The sequence below is a fragment of the Nycticebus coucang genome, chromosome 16, assembly GCF_027406575.1.
Source record: "Nycticebus coucang isolate mNycCou1 chromosome 16, mNycCou1.pri, whole genome shotgun sequence".
In the NCBI taxonomy this organism is placed as follows: domain Eukaryota; kingdom Metazoa; phylum Chordata; class Mammalia; order Primates; family Lorisidae; genus Nycticebus; species Nycticebus coucang.
The window spans coordinates 62700353-62722382 of record NC_069795.1 but is presented as its reverse complement, the minus strand read 5'-3'; the positions used below and the strand labels follow the sequence as shown (position 1 = coordinate 62722382).

Below are 22030 nucleotides of genomic sequence, written 5' to 3'. Positions count from 1 at the left end.
AAGAAAAGAAATAGCTGAAGATGTCAACAAATGGAAAAACATACCATGTTCATGGCTGGGAAGAATCAACATTGTTAAAATGTCTACATTACCCAAAGCAATATATAATTTTAATGCAATTCCTATTAAAGCTCCATTGTCATATTTTAAAGATCTTGAAAAAATAATACAACGTTTTGTATGGAATCAGAAAAAAACCTTGAATAGCCAAAACATTACTCAGCAATAAAAACAAAGCAGGAGGAATCACGCTACCAGACCTGAGACTGTACTATAAATCGATAGTGATCAAAACAGCATGGTATTGGCACAAAAACAGAGAAGTAGATGTCTGGAACAGAATAGAGAACCAAGAGATGAATCCAGCTACTTACCGTTATTTGATCTTTGACAAGCCACGTAAAAACATTCAGTGGGGAAAAGATTCCCTATTTAACAAATGGTGCTGGGTGAACTGGCTGCTGATGTGTAAAAGACTGAAACTGGACCCACACCTTTACACCATTAACTAAGATAGACTCTCACTGGATAAAAGATTTAAACTTAAGATATGAAACTATAAAAATACTTGAAGAAAGTACAGGGAAAACTCTTGAAGGATTCGGCCTGGGTGAATATTTATGAGGAGGACTCCCCAGGCAATTGAAGCAGTATCAAAAATGCACTACTGGGACCTGATCAAACTAAAAAGCTTCTGCACAGCCAAGAACATAGTGAGTAAAGCAAGCAGACAGCCCTCAGAATGGGAGAAAATATTTGCAGGTTATACCTCTGATAAAGGTCTAATAACCAGAATCCACAGAGAACTCAAATGTATTCACAAGAAAAGAACAAGTTATCCCATTTCCAGGTGGGCAAGGGACTTGAAGAGAAACTTCTCTAAAGAAGACAGATGCACGATCTACAAACACATGAAAACAAGCTCATCATCTTTAATCATCAGAGAAATGCAAATCAAAACTACTTTGAGATATCACCTAACCCCAGTAAGAGTAGCCCACATAACAAAATCCCAAAACCAGAGATGTTGGCATGGATGTGGAAAAAAGGGCACACTTCTACACAGCTGGTGGGAATGCACACTAATATGTTCCTTCTGGAAGGATGTTTGGAGAATACTTAGGGACTTAAAAATAGATCTGCCATACGATCCTATAATTCCTTTACTAGGTTTATACCCAGAAGACCAAAAATCACAATATAACAAAGACATCTGTACCAGAGTGTTTATTGCAGCCCAATTCACAATTGCTAAGTCATGGAAGAAGCCCAAGTGCCCATCGACCCACGAATGGACTAGCAAATTGTGGTACATGTATACCATGGAATACTATGCAGCCTTAAAGAAAGATGGAGACTTTACCTCTTTCATGTTTACATGGATGGAGCTGGAACATATTCTTCTTAGCAAAGTATTTCAGGAATGGAAGAAAAAGCATCCAATGTATTCAGCCCTACTATGAAGCTAAATTATAGCTTTCACATGAAGGCTATAACCCAACTATAGCACAAGAATATGGGGAAAGGGCCATGGAAGGAGAAGGGAGGGGGAAGGTTAGGGTGAAGGAAGGGTAATGGGTGGGGCCACACCTACATTGCATCTTAGAATGGATACAGGGAAAACTTACTAAATGCAGAATACAAATGTCTACATACAATAACTAAGAAAATGCCATGAAGGCTACATTGAACAGTTTGATGAGAATATTTCAGATTGTGTATGAAACCAGCACATTGTACCCCTCGATTGCACTAATGTACACAGCTATGATTTAACAATAAAAAAAAGCAAGCAGAAAAAAATAGTTACTAATTGGTTCTTCCCTTGGGTAGAGCTTGTCTTCTGCTCTTGTTTTAAGCATCCAGGTCTTGGTTCACTGGTCATTGTTGGAGTTGGTGTCATCTTTCCCTGTGGACTCTCTAAAGTTCCCTGATTTTCTTGCTATTTCAAAGCCCTTTGTGGTGAGCATTCCTATCTCCTACTTCCTAATGAAGATGGCATTTTGTTCATTTTTCCTCACTTGTGCCTGTCACTGCTGTGTTGGTCGGTAGTTCTCAAACAGAAGGAGGACAGTCTTGCCAGACATTTGGCAATGTCGGAAGGTATTTTTAGCTGTCATGAGCAGGAAGTGTATGTACTACTACAATCCAGTGGGTAAGGTAAAGGATGCTGATAAACATCCTTAATGTACAGAATAGTCCCCAGCAGCAAAGAATGATCTGACCTATAATTTCAATAATGTTGAGTTTGAAAAACCCTGGTCTTAGAGAAAGAGAACTTCACCCTAATTGTAAAAGTAAGTTTGTTTGATGTGTAGGTAAATCTATTCCTTTGGGTTAATGGTTTAACAGTTAGTATATAATCCACTCTAGGCCAATGAAACATAAGGATAAGTTGTTGGGGGCTCTGGAAAAAGTGTTACCTTCTGAAATTGCCAGGTAAGGGTGTGAACCTTGACTTATCTCATCTCCAGCCCAGGGGGTAAACTGGAGCCAAGAGAATAGCAGGGAAATGGACAAGAGCCACTGGATTCAATCAGTCTCAAGGTCCATCCTTTTGCTCAGCTTCCAAGATAAGAGGACTCTTTAATGATCAATGATCAGTTTGAGATATACTGTATTGTTTTTACTTGCAACCGCATGCGTATTAATGACACAACTTTACTCCTTTTGGTCACTCATTCATTGCTGCTTGCCATTGAAGGGTGCTGTCTAACTCTTAGATAATTTTCAGAGGCTTCCTGATCCTGGACCATGATTTGGCCCAGCTCTGTTTAGTTATGCTTGCATGTTCAGGAGACCCTTCTGAACATGAAATTCCTTTAATTAATACGTGGTATTGCAATAATAAAATAACTTCATGCATATGATAAAATATAGCAGACCATCCATTTAGAGTGTACCTAGTACCTAATTGAGTCCAGGCCTAAGTATAACTAGGCCTAAAGTAATAATAAAATCTGGGAGCAGGGTTTGAAAAAAGAAGAGATCCAGAGAGAATACAAATTCTTTTTAGCATTTTATGGGAAAGGAGCACTTAGCATGTTAGAGTCTGGAAAGCAGGTGTTCTTTTACAGTCTTTTATATTGGCAGCTGAATGTTTATTAAAACAAAGTGCCTGGGTGGCTCGAAAAATAGACATGCTGACATTAAGGAAATTGAATGTAAAAAAGAAAGCAAGCCCTTCAACAAAAGGAGAAATGTTCTGCTGGGTGGGGGCATGGAGTGAGTTTGCCTCTTTCTAAGATTCTGTGGATTCATTTAAGTTCAGAAAACAGAAAACTAGACATCTGCTACATGCGACTTAAAAATCAAGTTGCACTTCATCATTCCTTTTCCAGTTTCTCCCTTTGTGCCAAATAGCTTATGAACACTGATTAACTCATGCTGATTTAGAGTTTTCAAAAATAAAGGCATTCACATTTTTAAGTTTTGTTAAAAAGATTGGGCAGCTGAATTCCTTTGTCCAAACTTTCAGAGCGGAGAAAAGGAAATATTACAGTGGTTGGATATTAAATTACTCTGGATTTCCCAAACTTATTATCCTCTTTGTTACACTGGCTAGTCTTAAATATTTCAGTTTTCTGGATACTTGAATGAAAAAAAAAAAGCCTCTGTGTCAGTTTGGGGAAAGCAAATTCTGTATTAGAGTTGACATAATAAATTACCACTATTCACACATTAGCTTTGGGATAATATCAGGATGAACAGTTATGTCCTAAAAATGATTAAACTTAAAAAAAAGATGAATGGCTGACAAATGGTCTGTGGATAACTACAATGGACATTGTGAGCTCCACATCTCAATAATTATCAGTAATGAAATTGGTTCCCAGTAGGATAGAAATGGAGGAAATGTTTGTAAATTGCAAAATGAAGAGAGACAAAAGCAGCGCCTACTGGGGTGTTAGGGATGTGCTATTTGACATCATTTTGAATAGAAACAAGGAATTTTTCTTACCATCATTGGAACCAACGCTTCCATCGATAGATTTTCTCTGAAACCTGCAAACAAGCACATATATATACTCCTAAGACAGAAACAACCTCAGCATTTTACACTTTCTCCCTGACTTTGTTGCAGGTTTGTCTTCTAGTATCTCTTAACTTTTTAGGAGACGTTTGGATTGGGAGAAATTGGACACATTGCTGGTGGGAGTAGAAAATGGTACCCTCACTTTAGCAAACAGTTTGGTAGTTCCTCAAAAATCGAACATAGAGTTATGACTATATGGCCCAGCAATTTCACTCCAAGGCATACACATCATTCATTCATTCATTCATTCATTCATCAATTTCCAGATGTAATTCATATACTGTAAAATTCACCTTTTTAAGTGCACAACTCAGTGAGTTTTAATTCCAGAACATTTTCATCATTCCCGGAAGAAATCCCAAACCAATTAGCAGTCACTCCCTATTACCCACTTCCCCCTAGTAGTGTTTTAAAACACTAATCTACTTTCTGTCTCTGTTAATTTCCATATTCTGGACATTGCATATAAATGGAATCATCCTATATGTGAATTTTTATATCTGGAAAATATTTTTAAGGTTCATTTATGATGTAGTATGTATCATTACTCCATTCTTTCTATGGCTGAAAAATGAAATGTATATACCACCTTTCATTTGTTTATTTGCATTTGATGACTATTTTACTTGTTTCCACTTTTTGGCTATCATTTGTAAAAGTTTTTGTATGGAAATACATATTCAATTCTCTTGGGAATATGCTTAGGAGTGGAAATGCTGGCCATAAGGTAAATCTGCTTTTTTTTCCCAAACGGTTTTCCACAATGGCTGCATAGCACGAGCTGTTTTACATTCCCACTAGTAATGTATGAAGGTTTCAATTTCTCCATATCCTTACCAACTCTTGTTATTTCCACAAAAAAATTTATTATAGCCATCCTCATGGAGGTGACATTTAATTATTTAGGTTTGATTTGTACTTCCTTAATAGCTAATGCTATTGAACATCTTTTTGTATGGTCATTGGCCATTTGTATATCTTCTTTGGAGAAATATCTGTTTAAATCCTTTGCTTATTTTTAAGTGGGGGTTGTCTTTTTATGAGTTGAAGAATTCTTTATATAGTCTAGACACTAGACTCTTGAAAAATGGTTTGCAAATATTTTCCTCCCATTTTTTGGGTTGTATTTTCACTTCTTTGATAGTACTTTTTAAAACACAAAAGTTGGCTGGGCATAGTGGCTCATACATGTAATCCTAGAACTTTGGGAGGCTGAGATGGGAGGATCACTCCGTGTCAGGAATTTGAGACCAGCCTGAGCAACATAGCAGGACTCTGTCTCTGTAAAAATAAAAGCAAAATTAGCTGGGTGTGGTGGTGTGTGCTTACAATCCCAGCTACTCAGGAGGCTGAGGTAGGAGGATCAGTTGAGCCCAGGAGTTTGAGGTTACACTGAGTTATGATGACACCACTGCATTCTAGCCCAGGCAACAGAGCAAGATTCAGTTTCAAAAACAAAAAACAAGAAACAAAACAAAAAAACACACAAGTTTTCATTTTTATGATGTTTGTGTATTTTTTTCTGTTACTTGTGCTTTGAAACTATTGCCTAATCCAAGGTTTTGAAGATTTATACACCTATATTTTCTTCTAAGAGTTTTATAATTTTGACTCTTCTACTTTGGTCTTTTGCCTGTTGTGAGTTAATTTTTGTATGTGGTGTTTAGAAATAAAAATTATTCTTTTCCACGTGGATGTTTTGTTGTTTTAGCACCATTTGTTGAAAAGAATACCCTTCTTTGGTTGAATTGTCTTGGTATCCTTATTGAAAATTGATTGACCATAAATGTAAAGATTTCTTTCTGAATTCTCAATTCTATTCTATTCATCTACATGTCTTTCTTTATGTCATTGAGTTTTGATTTTTAATAAGTTTTGATAATAGAAAGTGTAAGTCCTCCATCTTTGTTTTTTTATTTTTAAGATTGTTTTGGCTACTCTGGGACCCTTACACTTCCACATAAATTTTAAAATCGGTTTGTCAATTTCTCTAAAAAAGCTAGCTGTGGCTCTTTCTGTGCCTAACGCAGCCATGGCTCATGGTCCCAAGAAGCCTCTGAAGCGGCTCCAAAGCATTGGATGCTGGATAAATTGACGGGCGTGTTTGCTCCTTGTCCATCCACTGGTTCCCACAAGCTGAGAGAGTGTCTTCCACTCATCATTTTCCTAAGGAACAGGCGTAAGTATGCCCTGACAGGAGATGAAGTAAAGAAGATTTGTATGCAGTGCTTCATTAAGATTGATGGCAAGGTCAGAACTGATATAACCTATCCTGCTCGTTTTATGGATGTTATTAGCATTGACAAGACTGGAGAGAATTTCCGTCTGGTTTATGACATGAAGGGTCGTTTTGCTGTTTGTCGTATTACACCTGAAGAGGCCAAGTACAAGTTGTGCAAAGTGAGAAAAATCTTTGTGGGCACAAAAGATGAGCATCATGGGTCATCATCTGGTGACCCATGATGCTCATACCATCCGCTATCCCGATCCTCTCATCAAGGTGAATGACACCATTCAGATTGATTTGGAGACTGACAAGATTACTGATTTCATCAAGTTTGACACAGGTAACCTGTGTATGGTGACTGGAGGTGCTAACCTGGGAAGATTTGGTGTGATCACCAACAGAGAAAGACATCCTGGGTCTTTTGATGTAGTTCATGTGAAAGATGCCAATGGCAACAGCTTTGCCACTCGCCTCTCCAACATTTTTATTATTGGCAAAGGTAACAAACCATGGATTTCTCTTCCCTGAGGAAAAGATATCCGCCTCACCATTGCTGAAGAGAGGAACAAGAGACTGGCAGCCAAACAGAGCAGTGGGTGAATGGTCTTTACAGCTGGTGACATGTTTTAAAAGGTCTTTGTGCTTAAAGATAATACAGCATGAAAAAAAAAAAGCTAGCTGTGACTTTGGTAGCAATTGTATTGACTCTGTAGATCAACTTGGGGAGTACTGGTGTGTACATATATTAGTTTCTTATTGCTGCTGTACCAACTATTGCAAATGTAGTGGTTTAAAATAACACACATTTATTATCTTATAGTTTTGGATGCCATAATACTACAATGTGTCTTATGTGGCTAAAATCAAAGTGTCAGGGTCTGTAGTCCTCCTGGAGGCTCCAAGGGAATATCCATTTCCTTGCCCTTTCAAGATTCTAGAGGCATTTCTTGGTTCATGGCCCCTTCCTCTATCTCTAAAGCACACCTTCGTCTGCTTTGTCACATCTCAGATCTCCTTCCTATGATCTTATTGCCTCCTTCATAAGGCTCTGTGTGATTATACTAGGCTCCCATAAATAATCCGAGATAATCTCCATAACTTTGTATCATCTACAAAGTTTCTTTTCACATGTAAGGTAGAATAGTTACAGGTGCTAAAGATTAAGACCTGGACATCTGTCTACTACACCATCTTAACAATATTAAATCTTCCAGTCCATGGGCCTGGATATCTTTCTATTTATTTCGGTCTTCATTAATTTCTTCCAATTATATTTTGTAGTTTCCAATGTACAAATTTTATACTTAATTTGTTAAGTTTACTCCTAAGTATTTTATTATTTTTGATGCTTTTATAAATGGAATTGGAATTGTTTTCTTAATTTATTTTTTAATTGTTCATTCCTAGTGTATAGATATACAACTGATTTTTGCATGTTAATCTAGAAATAATCTGTCAAAAATTAAAATGTGAATTTCCCTCCTCTCCCAAAATGAGGTTGGAAGGGTCGGGGAGAAACGTTGAGGGCCAATATGCTCATGTTTTGGTACATGTTCTTCTTTGCTTCCAGATGGAGACCCCAGAAGTTGCACACACTGATCCTGGTATGTTTGGAGGAAGAACATCTCTTCATGCCTCTTTTGTTCCTAGACACACCAAACTCATCCCTGCCTCTGGGTCTTCCCTCTTGTTTGCTGGCTGGGCCACTTTCTCCCCACATCCTTAAAAGTGTGGCTGCTTCTTGCCTTTCAGGTCTTGGTTCTCAGAGGCTTTCCCTGATGACCAAATCAAATCCAAACTAGCTTGTCCATTCCAATCATTCTCTCACACCACTGTATTTATTTCCTTCTTGCCACTAGCTGGAATAATTTTCCTTATTAATTGCTTACTTCCTTGCATGTTTCTCCCCTTTGCAATGTAAGCTCTATCAAGGCAGGGATCTGGATTCTTTTGTTCAGTCCTATATCTCTAACCTCTAGGACATGGCTGGCACACAGGAAATGATAACTATTTGTTGAATGAATAAAGTAGATCATTAAGGAGAGTAGTTAAAAGAAAAGAAAAAAAAGGAGAGCAGTTATGATTTGGCCTGACTCTTCTAGCAGGCAAATGAAACTATAGTGAAGTTTCTTTTTAAAAATTTAATGATGTTGACTCACAAGCAATTATCTGGACTTATAGAAGATGATGTATTTGGATTATGTATTTGCATTAATGGGTCTTACTCACATTTGCGCAAGGGTTTGGAACAGATAAAATTCTTCATTAGAAGAGTTAAATGATTTACAAAATTAGAATGAGACAGTCAGTATCCAGTGAATAAAGGAACAACAGCAAATGAGAATTGAACTAAATTGATTGCAAAATCAATCAACCTCATCTTGTATCTAGCACCATGGTGAATCCACCACAAGGTGGAGTCTACATCTTCAGCATTCAAATGTAGACTGGCATCAGGACTTATTTTCGCCAGTAGAATGAGGGGAAAGTGATACTGTGCCATTTCTGAACCTACATCTTAAGGAGGCCTGGCAGCCTTCTGTGATCTCAGAGACAGGTAAGCCCAGGCCAGGCTGCTGGGGGAGGAGGGACAAGTACAGCTGAGGCCAACCGGGAACAACCACTTCTACTGACTTGCCAGTGGATCACACTCAATGACCACACCAAGATGGGATCTCTGAGTCCAGCCCAGATTAGCAGAACTAACCAGCTGGCCCACTGATTTATGATTGCTGTATGCCACTGGAATTTTTGTGACTTTTTAAAATGCATTATTGTGGCAATGGATAACTAATACAAGAACCAAAGGCAAGGAAAATAATCAGGACTGGGCACTTTGGACTGAATGTCTGACAGTGGGGTTGAGAAAGACAAATAAGAAACACATATGCCGTGCCTGGCTGAGAGCCTGCACATTCACTGCAGGGAGATCAGTAAATGTTACATGATGAATGGACTGGGGCTGGTGCATAGGAAGGGAGCAGTATTTAAGTTCAGGCCAATACAGCATAAAGACGTTTAGTATTCTCAGCTCCTGGAGGGTAGGGACCGTGCCTCTTATCAATGTTTTCTATCATGATCTCATAGCATGCACTACAAATCTTATATGTATTAATAATAAGATCTCAGGGCCTTGTTAAGTAAATGGCATTATGATGAGAGGACTGGCTTCATATGGTTTTGTAGAAAACTTTGTTATTTTGCTTTGTTAACGAATGACATGTTCTATTAGCATTTTTTTTCTGGTCTATTCCTTTATTTAGAATGCCAAATAGTTCTCATGTCTCCAGATTTCTATTTCCAGTTTATCTATATTTGGAAAAAAATCTATGCTTGTGCATTTGACTGCAGAAAAATAATCTGCAAGTTAGAAGTTTCAACAGTCTGATATCATGGCTTTCAAACACTGTGCTTGCTTCCAACAACTTCAGAGAGATTGATAATCAGTGATTAACTTAATTTTTTTTGTCTGTTTATATGTTAATTATGCATACCAGCTTATAAAGAGGAGCAATCCTGTTTTCTAAAATCTAAAACATCGGTAGTAGAGATGATCTTCCTAGGAAAGGCAGAAGTGAAGAACTTCTTTTCCGTGACATTACAACTTATCCTAGGCAAAATAGAAGCATTCTGAATGCTCTTTCAACCAGATCCTTGCTGGGCGCCAGGCTTTTGGTCCGGCCTCTGTGGACAGGGAGAATCACATATCTTGACCACTCCAGACCTATCCTGATCAGGCTACTTCAGACCTAATGCTGTGGATCCAGGCTGCTTGAGTTCAAATGCTAACTCCTTTATCTCTTGGCTGTGAATTTTTTGTCAAATTATTTAACCCTCTGTGCATCAATTTCTTTAACTGTCACATGTGACAATAATATTAGCCACTGTTGTGGGCATCAGATGAGATATTCTACTTAGAGGGCTTAGCACACTTCCGGGTGCAGAGCAGGTACTCGTTAGATATCTCTAAATATTTTCAAAGACTAAAGGTATTCTATTACAAAATGACAATATAGTTAACAAATTCCGCAAATATCTATCTGTATTCCACTTGTTTTTATTTTTTATTTTTATTTATTTTGGAGAGAGACTCTCAAGCTGTCACCCTGGGTAGAGTGCCCTGGCATCATAGCTCACAGCAACCTCGACCTTGGGCTCAAATGATCCTCTTGCCTCAGTTTTTCTGTTTTTAGTAGAGACAGGGTTTTGCTTATGCTCAGGCTGGTCTCAAACTTGTGAGCTCAAGCAATCCACCCACCTTGGCCTCCCAGAGTGCTGGGATTATAGGCATGAGCCACTGTGCCCGGCTTGTATTCCAATTTTGTCAGCCAATCCAATAATGTCCTTTATAGTATATTTTTCTTTTAGTTCTCTAGCCTGTCAGGATGAGGTATTTTCTTTAGTTGTCACAGCTCTTTAGACTCCTTCAATCTGGAACATTTCCATGGTCTTTTTCTTTTATGACACATTTTAATAGAATGTTTATCATTTGTGTTTGTTTAATTTTTCTGCACGATTAGTTTCAAAGTATGCACCTCTGGAATGCCACATAAATGACTCTGTGTCCTTCTCAGGGTGTCAATCTAGAGGCCCACAATGTCCATCTTCTCTTTGGTGATATTAATTTTGATCACCCAATGTGTTTGACTTCATCACAGTGTATTTACTGCCTTTTAACTTACAACACTAAGCAATTTGTGAGGATATTGAGGCCATATAAACATCTCTGTCATCATCAGGTCTCTCCCCCTAGATTTAGCATCCAGTGATGATTCTTAACCTCGTCTAGTCTTTACTGTAATGTTTGCAAAATGGTGATTTTTTTCAACTCCAGCAGCCCCTCCATGTTCACCAGTTAGCTCTGGGCATTCTGCCATATGCAAGGATCCTCCCTTCCACTGCTATTGTTTGCTAAGGGCTCCTTTCCCTAATGGTACCTGTTTAGTAAATTTGTTGAAATTTGGGTGTACGAACATCTGAGGTTTTTCCTTTCTTTGTGAATCTGGACTCATGAATTTCAGTTTCTTCCAATGGTTTATAATACATTATTCTCAATAACTTTAGAGCTCAAATTACCCCAGATTTGGCCAGTAGTCACTTACTGTTTTCTAAAGCAGAAATTTTTCTCAAAGGTTTCACAAAGGTCACAAAAAGGAGTTATTTTTTGAGTCAGAGATAGCCCCATGTCGTTAAGGCATGTAGTTGTATCACTGAGGTAGCTGTAAGGTCTTTCTTCTACAAATGGAGTCAATCTTGCCTAATAGTCTCAAAACCCTCATGTGACTTTGTTTTCTTTATGAGTTCAAGAAGAGAAAGAACATTTGTTTATTGTAAACCTCCTGCCATTCTTTTGTAGTTGTTTCACAGAGAGCACAACAAAGATGGAATTCTCAAGGTTTAACCCCGCTGTGATGTCAGAGGCTAAGAAAGACTGTTGCTATTTTCATCAGGGGCCTCCAAACTCTTGTGAAGGGAAATTTCCTTGGTCACTGTTGCTGCATAATTATCCTCCCTCTCCTTTAAGGGACATTGTACTGCAAAATTGATGCTACCACAGCAGGAAAGCACTGGGTAATGTGTTATCAAAGCATATTACCCCTACTGTTTATTGTACCTTAGGCTTTATTTAAGGCACTAAATTTACTTTTTGGTAGAATGTTTAAGGCTGTTTCTAAACCTCCATGTTAGGAGAAACCGATCATTTCCTACATTCTGTAGGATTTATAATGAGTATCTTCTGGTCTAAAAAACACACAAGTTGCCTTTTTTTTGAGGTTTCATGGACTATGAAAACCAGCACTCTACTGGCCCTTACTATGTGCATGATACTGATGTACACACTGCAGTGATATTCTATCCTATAAATTATTATCTCATTTTACAGATGAGGAAACTGAATCATAGAGAGTTAAGTAACTTGCCCAAGGTCCCACTGTGGCTGAGGGGACTTGAAGCCAGTCAATATGGCTCTAAAGTCCATGCTCTAATCATTGCACAGACAGGCAAGGGGTGTTAACATTTGGAAGCCTTTGACTTACCTCACGCAATGAACAAGCACAACAAGTAGATATCCCAAGTAGAAGGAGAGGAAGATGAAGACACTGAAGAGGCTAGATTTCACATAAACAAATTCTGAGGGGAGAGAAACAACTTTGGTCAAGTTGTCCTTAGGAGTAAAGAAGACCACGTCTGAGACAAGGCAGCTTACAGGGCCCACCTCTATCACACCCATTCTAAAGTCCTCAGAAGCTCATTCAGAGAGGCAATGTTACTGGGGGTCACCCAGACATTATCCGAGAAAGGCTGCTTTTCACAGTGATGACTTCCCAATAGGAGCTGAGAAGGACTGCCTGTACACAATTCATGAGTTTCCTTTCTCTTTGCAAGGGATTTAGCAAAATGCTCTGATTCTCTTTTCTATACCTAAGGTAAATATACTTTTCGTTGTCTCGTGATGATTTTCTCTGGAAGGACAACATTAGTATTGGATTATATGATAGATTTCCTGACACAAGAATCTCTCCATAGCTTTCAAGAGTTAACACTGACCTTTAATAGAAGGAACAATGGTCACTTTAAGGTTTTTTGTTCGTTGTAGATTCCAGGTTTGGTTTTCCTTTGCTGGTTAAAAAAAAAAAGAGAGAGAGAGAGAAAGAACAAGTCACAGTGAATCAGATATAAGATTCTTGGCTTCTCTTTTGAGCAGCTGTTAAAAATTTATCCAGAATTAATTCTTGTGGCTGAATCTTATGTTAGCAAGAACTGGAGGAAGGTCTAACCCCTAAACCTTTAAACTGTCTCATATCCCTTTTGGTTAAGACTCTTTCAATTGGGCTTTGCTCAGACACACTCCGGTAACACTAACCAATGTACGAGAGGTTGCAACACCCTTCTCCAACGGAAAAGGATTGACCCGGCCCCTGATATCCATAGACATCTGAAGAAAACAGCTACAAAAATAGAAAGCTATCTCTTCCTTTGGTTTACATTTTTCTAGCCATCAAAGGGCTTGTGGTACATTAAAACTCCACACCTATGTATGTAGGAGATTAAAGAAAACACAGAAATTTCACCTAAATGCCAAGGGAACCATGTCGCACTCAACAGTAAACACCCTCTGTGTAGTCACACATGGTTCTTCACTGACTGGTGGTCTGACTAGTCCATTTCCAAGGTAGTTAACTATATACTTAAACTATCTGTATTATGCCTATGAGCTCATGCAGCCCCTTGTCAATGGGATAAGTTTCATACTTGGCTTTTCTACTATCTTGCAAGGTACAATTTTGCAACTGGGATGGAGAACTCTGAATTTTCCTTGACATACTTATAAAAATGATGACTACTGACACATCTACATGGCTCCATTGCTGCTGACTATCAAACTAATCTTGGGAAATGAACTTTGATCCTCTGTATATGATAATTGCTTTATAGTGTAAATATTTGTTAAGTAAATAGTTACAGAGTGAACATACCTTACATGGTGTGTGGGAATACAAAGCTTTGACAGGATGAAATGTACTAATGATATTTTGTAGTGTCACTAGTACCTTTAGAAGTATTGTTTTCCTCCTTTTGTTTTTTTCTCAAATATCTCTTAGACTGTCTTGCCAAGCACTGCTGAGGGACCCTTACTTAGTGGGAACTAGAGATGAATTTTGATTTCCCTTTCATTTTCCTTCTTTCCTTCTGTCCCTTCCTTCCTCTCTTTCTTTCTTTCCTTCCCTCTTTCCTTCTTCTTTCTTTCTTTTCTTATCTTCCCCTCCCTTCCTTCCTTCCTCTCTTTTTCTTTTCTTCCTTCCTTCCTCCCTCCCTTCCTTCCTTCTTCCTTTCTCCTTCCTCCTCCTCCTTCTCTCTCTCTCTCTCTCTTTCTTGACAAAGGCATCCCCAGGTCTTCCTAAATAGCTGAGTATTCCTTACTAGCTCTTACCCTGGATGAAGAAAGATCCTCCACAGGCATAATCTTCAGGCTTTATCACAAACACCACAAAGAATTGCTCTCCTGGGAAATCCTTCTTCTGCATAAGACATAACAACCTTATGATAGGCAAGTAAAAAAGATAGCAAGAAGAAGGGAGAAAGTCCCTGGGGGTGGGAGTAGACAGAAAGAAAGAGGAAAGTAAAGTTCACCCCTGTCCTTCAATTCCTTAGAAAGAATTTTCACATACCCATGATGTGCTCCAGACTATCCACAATGAGATAATTGTCACATCCAAGAAATTAAATAGATACACTGTTCTGATTTCAATCTATCTTGTACCCATTTGAATGTTTAGAACTATAGTAGATCTCATACAAACAGTATGTCAATGACATGTGTTTAATAGTTAATACTGTATATTAAATTTTTATTTTAAAATCTAATCATAAATAAATTTTCCTAAAAGCCACTCAGTCAGTAGTTAAGTAAATAATTTAGGATAGGGAGGAAAATGACTCAAGTCAGGAGACCTGAGTTAGGGTCCAGGCTTTGACTTGCCTCTCTGAGTCCCCGTTTCCTCATCCATGAATGAAGTATGGTTGACAAGATGATCTTTAAGGTCCATTAGAGATCTCCAACTCTGCCTTTTTTAAAAGATAATTCCCAAATTTCTGCTATCACTGAGAACATGCTCCAGGATTGAAGCACAGGTCCAAAAGAGAAGTAATAATTTATTGCCAAACACATCCAGGGTAGACATGGACTAATAAGCTTTGCTCTTCATTAACTTAGTGTCTTGGATTATGTAAAATTTGAAGTTCTCCACTATGGGAATTTTACTGTCCTTTTTAATTTGGGACCACAGAATGCTGGAATTCTGAAGAAGAAATAAATTCTAAAAACAGGAGCAGATATTTGGGATATTAAATCTTAGACCCTCAAAAATTAATTTTTAGGTCTAATACCTAAATTATAATTAACCTTCCTTCATTCTTTGCTTGTTTTCAATAGACAGCAACACCTTACCCTAAAGAACAGGTCAAATTTCAGGAACCTCAGGTATATACCACCCTAAAGGCAGGAAAGAATCTCTTTGAAATTATGCTGACATGACCTGTGTATGTTTTGCTAAAAAATGACCACTGAAACAATCATTTAATTGCAAATACCAAAAGTGTGCACTGCTGCGCAAATCTGGTTCATCTTCCCTTGACCCTGTCCACTTTGTTCAGAGTTGAAGTCCTCTTTTATTTGCTGTTATTGGTTCAGATAATAATTGCTTTAAATGGATACAATAAACTTCACCTTAAATTGGCACCCCAGTGAGTATATTGGAATCCTCTGGCCCTAGATCTCTAAGCAATCTGTCAGATGTGCACCCCATTGCACCGGCTACCCGGCAGAGTTGCATTGTCTACCATTACTCAGGCTTGGATTTCAGGCATAGTAATATTAGTTTTTAAATAAATCAGAAAGGAAGGAGCTCCAAGGTCCACAGTGCACGGCTATTCCTTTTGGATGCTGGCCCAGTAGGTAAACTATCAATTGAGGATTGTCATCGACAATAATGACCACAGAAGCAGTGACTTACCTGTAGTGTGATGGCAGCCTTCTTGGTCATGGACTGATAGACACCATTAAATTCCACATTGTGGTCAAGATCATAAACTGGACACTATAGCATGAGTGAGGGTTAAAAAGGAAAGCATCCTTAATATCATATAATGTCATACCACACGCACCTGGATCACAGAGCAGAGGCATCCTTACTAAGACAGAAATCATGAAATGTTCTTCCCTAGGGTAGTCAAGAAATAGTCCTACAACTTGGTGCCTTGTCCTCTAAAGTTAGTCACTTTATATTGAAGGGAACTATAAACTGTCTCAAAGAATAGAACGCTTTTCCCATTTTTTGTTAAGACAGAAAGGACCCAATGTTATAATAAAATTTCAAAAACAAATGGTAGATTTCTGTTTTATTTTTCTTGGGGAACCCACAACTAGATCTCTTGCTTTTTGTCATGATCCTCCCTTCCTTCCCCCTTTTTTTCTTTGTTGATTTTGGTGGGAACTCAACTATTCTTCATCTCTTTAAATCAATGGTTCAAACTTGGACTGCCCACTTGTGTTCACAGATACTGTTCTTACTATTTGGTAGTTTTTGGGGAGATACACATTAAGAGGGTGACCTGGTCCCCAACCCTGTCTTTCATTTGTTCTGGGATAATATAATTGTTCCATATTGTAAGATTGACAAGTTAGCAGCACTCACCATGATATTCTGGACTGAGACAACAGAACATGGATAGGCCATTTCAGATACCACTTTAATGATAACTGAGTCCACATCTTCAGGAAACTTGTATAGAAAATACTGAGAATAAGAAAAAAAGGACATTTATTTTCACATGAATGGGATTGTTTTCTCTACTATTAGGTGCAAAATTCATATGTAAATCTCAGTCAGCTATTTACCTCACACATATTGAGCAACTAATTGCTCTATGCAGGGTGCTGTGCCAGACATGAGGAAGATGGCAGTAAATAAAGATACCATTTCATTTTTCTGTGGTGTGACCATTTCTTTTTCAACCAAACTTTGCCACATTTCTATTCATTTCCTACCTAAGAAATGTCACCCCAACTCCTTTGAATTAGAGATATGCAGGATATAACATGAGACAAAATTTACTTCTGTGTGGTCACTGTGAAATCTGAAGCTCCATACTGGAAAGTGGATTAGCCTGTTCTTTAAGAATTTGACTGCGGGGTGGTGCCTGTGGCTCAAGGAGTAGGGCGCCGGTCCCATATGCCGGAGGTGGTGGGTTCAAGCGCCGGCCCAAAAAAATCACAAAAAAAAAAAAAAAAAAAGAAGAATTTGACTGCCTTCTCACAGGTAAGAATTAGCACTAGACCAATCTTTCCCCTACATCTTTTTCTGAAGAATTTATTTGCTGGCTGGAATATATTGAGAAGATATTTAGATTGAAAGATCAAAACCTACATATGGTCCTTTGAAATATCTTCACAATTTTTGGCAGCTGAAGTATCTTTTAAAGTATTTCTCAAATATCACCAGAATCAAGAAACATTTCTATACTTGGGAGGCTGAGTCAAGAGAATTGCTTAAGCCCAAGAGTTTGAGGTTGCTTTGAGCTGTGACGCCACAGCACTCTACCAAGGGCGACATAGTGAGACTCTGTCTCAAAAAAATAAAGAAAAGAAATGAAACATTTCTAATTGAAAGAAGTTATATATAGTACTATTTACCTACTTAGACTATGAATCCACTGGAAAAATGTATCAACTCTGAATTATACACTGTTGTTAATGATGAAGGAAGGAGAATTCTGTCTGGTAGTTACAAATATGGCAACTGGTTGAGAAACTATGTTAAGCTTATGATAAAGATTTTAAGGAAACCAATCCAAACAAGTTCCAGATCCTAAGACTCTAATAAATTTATCATTTCTAAAAGTGAGGCAAAACAGATTAAAACTTAATTTTGTTTTCAGCCATCCTCTTTACTAACCGTATTTTGAGCACTGGGACAATAAAAATAAAATGTTTTTCAATAACCCAGAGCTTTCTAATGGGGAAAACCATCTTGAGATTAAGGAATGTCATTAATCATGCTATTTGGAAATAGATTTACACCTCATAACAGATGGCAATACCCTCAAAAGGCCACTTTATTTTGAAGCTTGATTCAAATACATATAGTACGGGGCTCTTTGGAAGATGAGTAGACTGGAATTCCCAAGAGGTACTCTTGGTCTTCAGGGGAACCAGACTTTGTAACTCAAGACATTATTATGATTACTGACAGCAATAAAGAACATCATATATGTTTCTATATAGGATGGTAACTGATTTTATGCAAGCAATAACCACCTACTGGAAGTTTATCTACATGTCAAAATATTATCAACTTTTATCTCTAAGTTACCGTAAAGCTCAAATAAATGTTTTGACTCCTACCCTGACAAGCTACTTTTAAAGAAAGAAGCAAATTACAAGTACAAAAAGCAATGGCTAGAATTTAGGCTAAAAATTACCATCTGGGTCCTGACTACCTGCCCAGTTTCTAATTCTATCTACAGAAATAGAGGCAGACAGTGATTGACATCAGTTATGTGAGAATGTGCAGTCCTTTGGGTGAGTTTATAGAAACAGAAAACTTTCTTTTTTTTGTTGAGGATTCATTGAGGGTACAAGAAACCAGGGAAACAGAAAACTTTGTTTTGCAATCAAAGAGGATATAATATACAAGCCAAAATGGGAACAGTAAAGTCAGACTTACATAGAAGTCAAAGAATTTGTTTTGTTCTATTGGTTTGTTTTAAGTATATTTTGCTACAGTTCAAGGTTTATATGCAAATCTACTTTTGCATATAAACACACTTTTTAATATTTACACACTTTTTAAAAATAAAAACAAGCCATAATATATACTTATTACTGATTTTTCAGTCTACAAGCTCTTTTATTATATTGTATAGTGAATATAAAATTTAGTATATCATATTTATTATAGCTGTATGAAGAACTATTAGACTATATTTTTCCTGTATTTAGAGTGAAAGTTGTTCTCTTTCTTTAGATATCTCCCATTGCTTCTAGTAACTGGTGCTTTCTAAGTATTTCTTGAGGCCAGGAGTGGTTGGCTCACATCTGTAATCCTACCACTCTCGGAGCAGGGGCAGATGGATTGCTTGAGCTTAAGACCACTAAGAGCAAGGGTGCTGTCTCTACTAATAATAGAAAAACTAGCTAGGTGCAGTTGTGGGTGCCTGTAATTCCAGCTACTTGGGAGGCTGAGGCAAGATGTTATTGCTCAAGCCCAAGAGTTTGAGGTTGCTGTGCACTATGACTCCATAGCACTCTATCTGGGGTAACAGAGTGAGACTCTGCCTGAACAGGAGTGAGACCCCATCTCTACTAAAAATAGAAGCAAAACAAAAAAACCCTAGTAGGGCATACATAGTGGCAGGTGCCTGTAGTCTCAGATACTTGGAAGGCTGAGGCAAAAGGATCCCTTGAGCCCAAGAGTTTGAGGTTGATGTGAGCTATGATAATGCCACAGCACTTTACCCAGGGTGACAGAATGAGACTGTCTCAAAAAAAAAAAAAAAATATATATATATATATATTCTTGAAATCAAATGGTCAGTTAATGTTGAGGACAATAGGTCATGGGCCTGTGGTCCTCTCTTGCCACTGGATGGCAGTATGTAGAGGCTTAACTGCAGAGACTTAACACTGAAAGCAGAGATGAAACTCTTAAAAGTGGGAGGTAGTTGGTTCTCATAGGCTTCTATGAACTGATTGAGCTGAGTCTCTTCCCAACTCAGCATTCAACAACATTTGTAATGGTAATTTGAAATCAGCCATGGTGGAGGTATTTACACCACAGAAATGGGCAAACACTATAAATCAGGGCTTTCTTTCTGAGAATCATATGTCAAATATTTACTAGCACATCAGTGATTGTAGAAGATTCACAACAGATTAATATAATATGTTGTAATATGTTCTGGATGGAACTAATTCATTCCACCCACAACATTGTAAAAATGAAAATCAGTCTTATTTTTATTGTATTATATTTCCAGATCAGTTATTATTTGTGTATGTGTTTAGTGTCAGCCTTTTATTCCTCTCTCCCTTTCTCCCAACTACCAGATCTGTTATGGAAGAAGTTGTGTCTCTCTCTTCTTCACCCTCATGTCCCCAGCACCAAGTCCAGTCTAATCAACTGCACAGAGACTTGATGGTCTCAACTCTCAAGAACGACCACACTAGGGCGGCGGATTGGTACAGAGTAGGCACACAATTTACTCAATAAAGATTGAGCCAAGGAACACCTGAAAACAAATATCATGCCTCCTGTTTTACACCAACTAAAGTGATAAAATTAAATGTTGTATCCAAAACCCCAGTATCATCAGTAACAAACCAGAACACAAATATAGGTATTTCTCAAGTTGTGAAAGACCAAGGGAAATGCCACATGCTGACTCTACCTGTTACCATGGTTTCTGTGGTTAACACCAACAGGTAGGCTCTTGAAAACTCTTGGAACTTTTCACTTACCTGAGGTTGAGAGGGGCTGGCAGTGAAGTGAAAGGCAACGTTTGTCCTGAGAAATGCAGGTGGGAGAAGGGAAAGGGTGAAAGGTGAGAGAAGAGCATAAGTTAGCAAGCGAAAATTATTTATTTAAAAGAAAGCCAGTTTAAACTAAATGTGAGGAGAGCCTTACCCTCTGTGAAGGAAGCTCTGGTCTGATCAAACTGCTAAAATAAACTATAGAGAGACTTGATAGCCTCAACTCTCAAGAATGACCAAACTGGGGCTGACATTGTTCTCATGTCTTTAAATATCCACGCAGCCATACCTATGTAAGTGAGTACTCTGTTTACGTTTGTAACCACTTTTACCTTAGGACTCTCTTAAGAATTCAAACACAGGGTTTAGGTGTCAGAAGTGGGCTGAAAGAGAGGGAAAACACAGATTTGAGGTCCTTTTGGATAATGTAGATGCCACTTCAAAATAATTTTCGTGGACCCCTGTCAAAAGGTGATTTTTTCACATGGTGACTAGATGACCACCACAGGACAGCTTCTAGGGGTAGGAGTGTGCTCTTCCTGCTTCATGCACCTCCCCAGCTGCTGCCATACCAGCCAAAATTCTTCTCTGAAATCTAGTCTTCTTTGAGTTGAGCATTGCTCTGTAAGGCCCTCCTTTAAAATGTAAATACCACCAAAAGAATAGAATGAAGTTTGTTTCTCTCCAATTAGTAATTATTATTTTATTTTTATTTATTTTGTTGTTGTTGTTGTAGTTGTCATTGTTGTTTTAGCAGGCCCAGGCTGGGTTGGAACCCGCCAGCCCTGGTATATGTGGCCGGCACTCTAGCTGCTGAGCTACAGGCGCCGAGCTTCCAATTAGTAATTTACTGTGAATTACTTTTTATTTATTTAATTATTATTATTTTTTGCAGTTTTTGGCCAGGGCCGGGTTTGAACCCACCACCTCTGGTATATGGGGCCAGCGCCCTACTCCTTTGAGTCACAGGTGCTGCCCTACTGTGAATAATTTTATTAGCTACTTCCATTTCTTCTGTGAAAGGCAGCAATCAAGGATCTTGGCACTGGAGGATAGGAGAGTGTGAAGTGTACGAAGGAAGCATAAATTTGTAGGATAGAGTGTGGTCTGTGAAACATTCAAAAGGTTGGAAACTAAAAAGGCAAATTTCATCTCTTCTACAGTTTTATAAGGGCTGCTTCTGGCTCTTGCCTCCTTGCCATCCATGAAGATCACTCCACAAGTCTATGGCATTCTCAAGTTTCTGGGCAGCTGTGTTGCCACCCTTGGGGGCACATGCTACCACCCTCCTGAGGTAGTCTTTATTTCTGGGTTTCTAAACCTAAACTTCTGGATTGCCCTCATCAGCTGGCTACCCTGAGCCCTCTGAAGATTCTCATTCCCATTCTGAATTTTTCTCTCATAAAAATTAACTTTTTAAAAAATCAAATATTTCTTTAGAAGGGTCATGTCAAAATATTTAAGCAAGAAGTATATACTTAGAGGTGCTATTTAAAAGTTATAAAATTTGGGCACTATTTTATAAAGGTAATGACACAACCATTTAGGCTGTCATTGGACTGGGCTCAGAATTTAGCTTGCAACAATGGATGCAATTTTTACATAACTGCTTTCAACAGAAATAATTTTCAATGTTGAGGGCTGGTTCTGTGGAAACACAGTTGAAAACTCCTAGTCTTAAGACACCTAAAGATGCCAAAGTCAGTGTCAAACCCAGTTGTGTTTCTGCTCCAGA

At 38.2% G+C, this 22030-nt stretch overlaps 1 protein-coding gene and 1 pseudogene across 6 annotated transcripts in view; one reads left to right on the top strand and one right to left on the bottom strand.

The window, feature by feature from the left end:
- SIDT1 (SID1 transmembrane family member 1) overlaps positions 1-22030 on the bottom strand; it is a 106892-nt gene that overhangs the window by 46191 nt on the left and 38671 nt on the right. For all 5 annotated transcript variants that reach the window (XM_053565112.1, XM_053565113.1, XM_053565108.1 and 2 more), the window contains exons 4-10: positions 20284-20329; positions 16460-16561; positions 15779-15862; positions 14197-14284; positions 12813-12884; positions 12302-12395; positions 3962-4005 (exon numbers count right to left, since the gene is read on the bottom strand). In XM_053565112.1, coding sequence (XP_053421087.1) covers positions 3962-4005; positions 12302-12395; positions 12813-12884; positions 14197-14284; positions 15779-15862; positions 16460-16561; positions 20284-20329 — 530 coding nt within the window. The remainder of the gene's footprint in view (positions 1-3961; positions 4006-12301; positions 12396-12812; positions 12885-14196; positions 14285-15778; positions 15863-16459; positions 16562-20283; positions 20330-22030) is intronic.
- LOC128567685 (40S ribosomal protein S4-like) lies at positions 6069-6873 on the top strand (annotated as a pseudogene). Its single transcript, XR_008374911.1, has one exon. The product of XR_008374911.1 is annotated as a 40S ribosomal protein S4-like (transcript).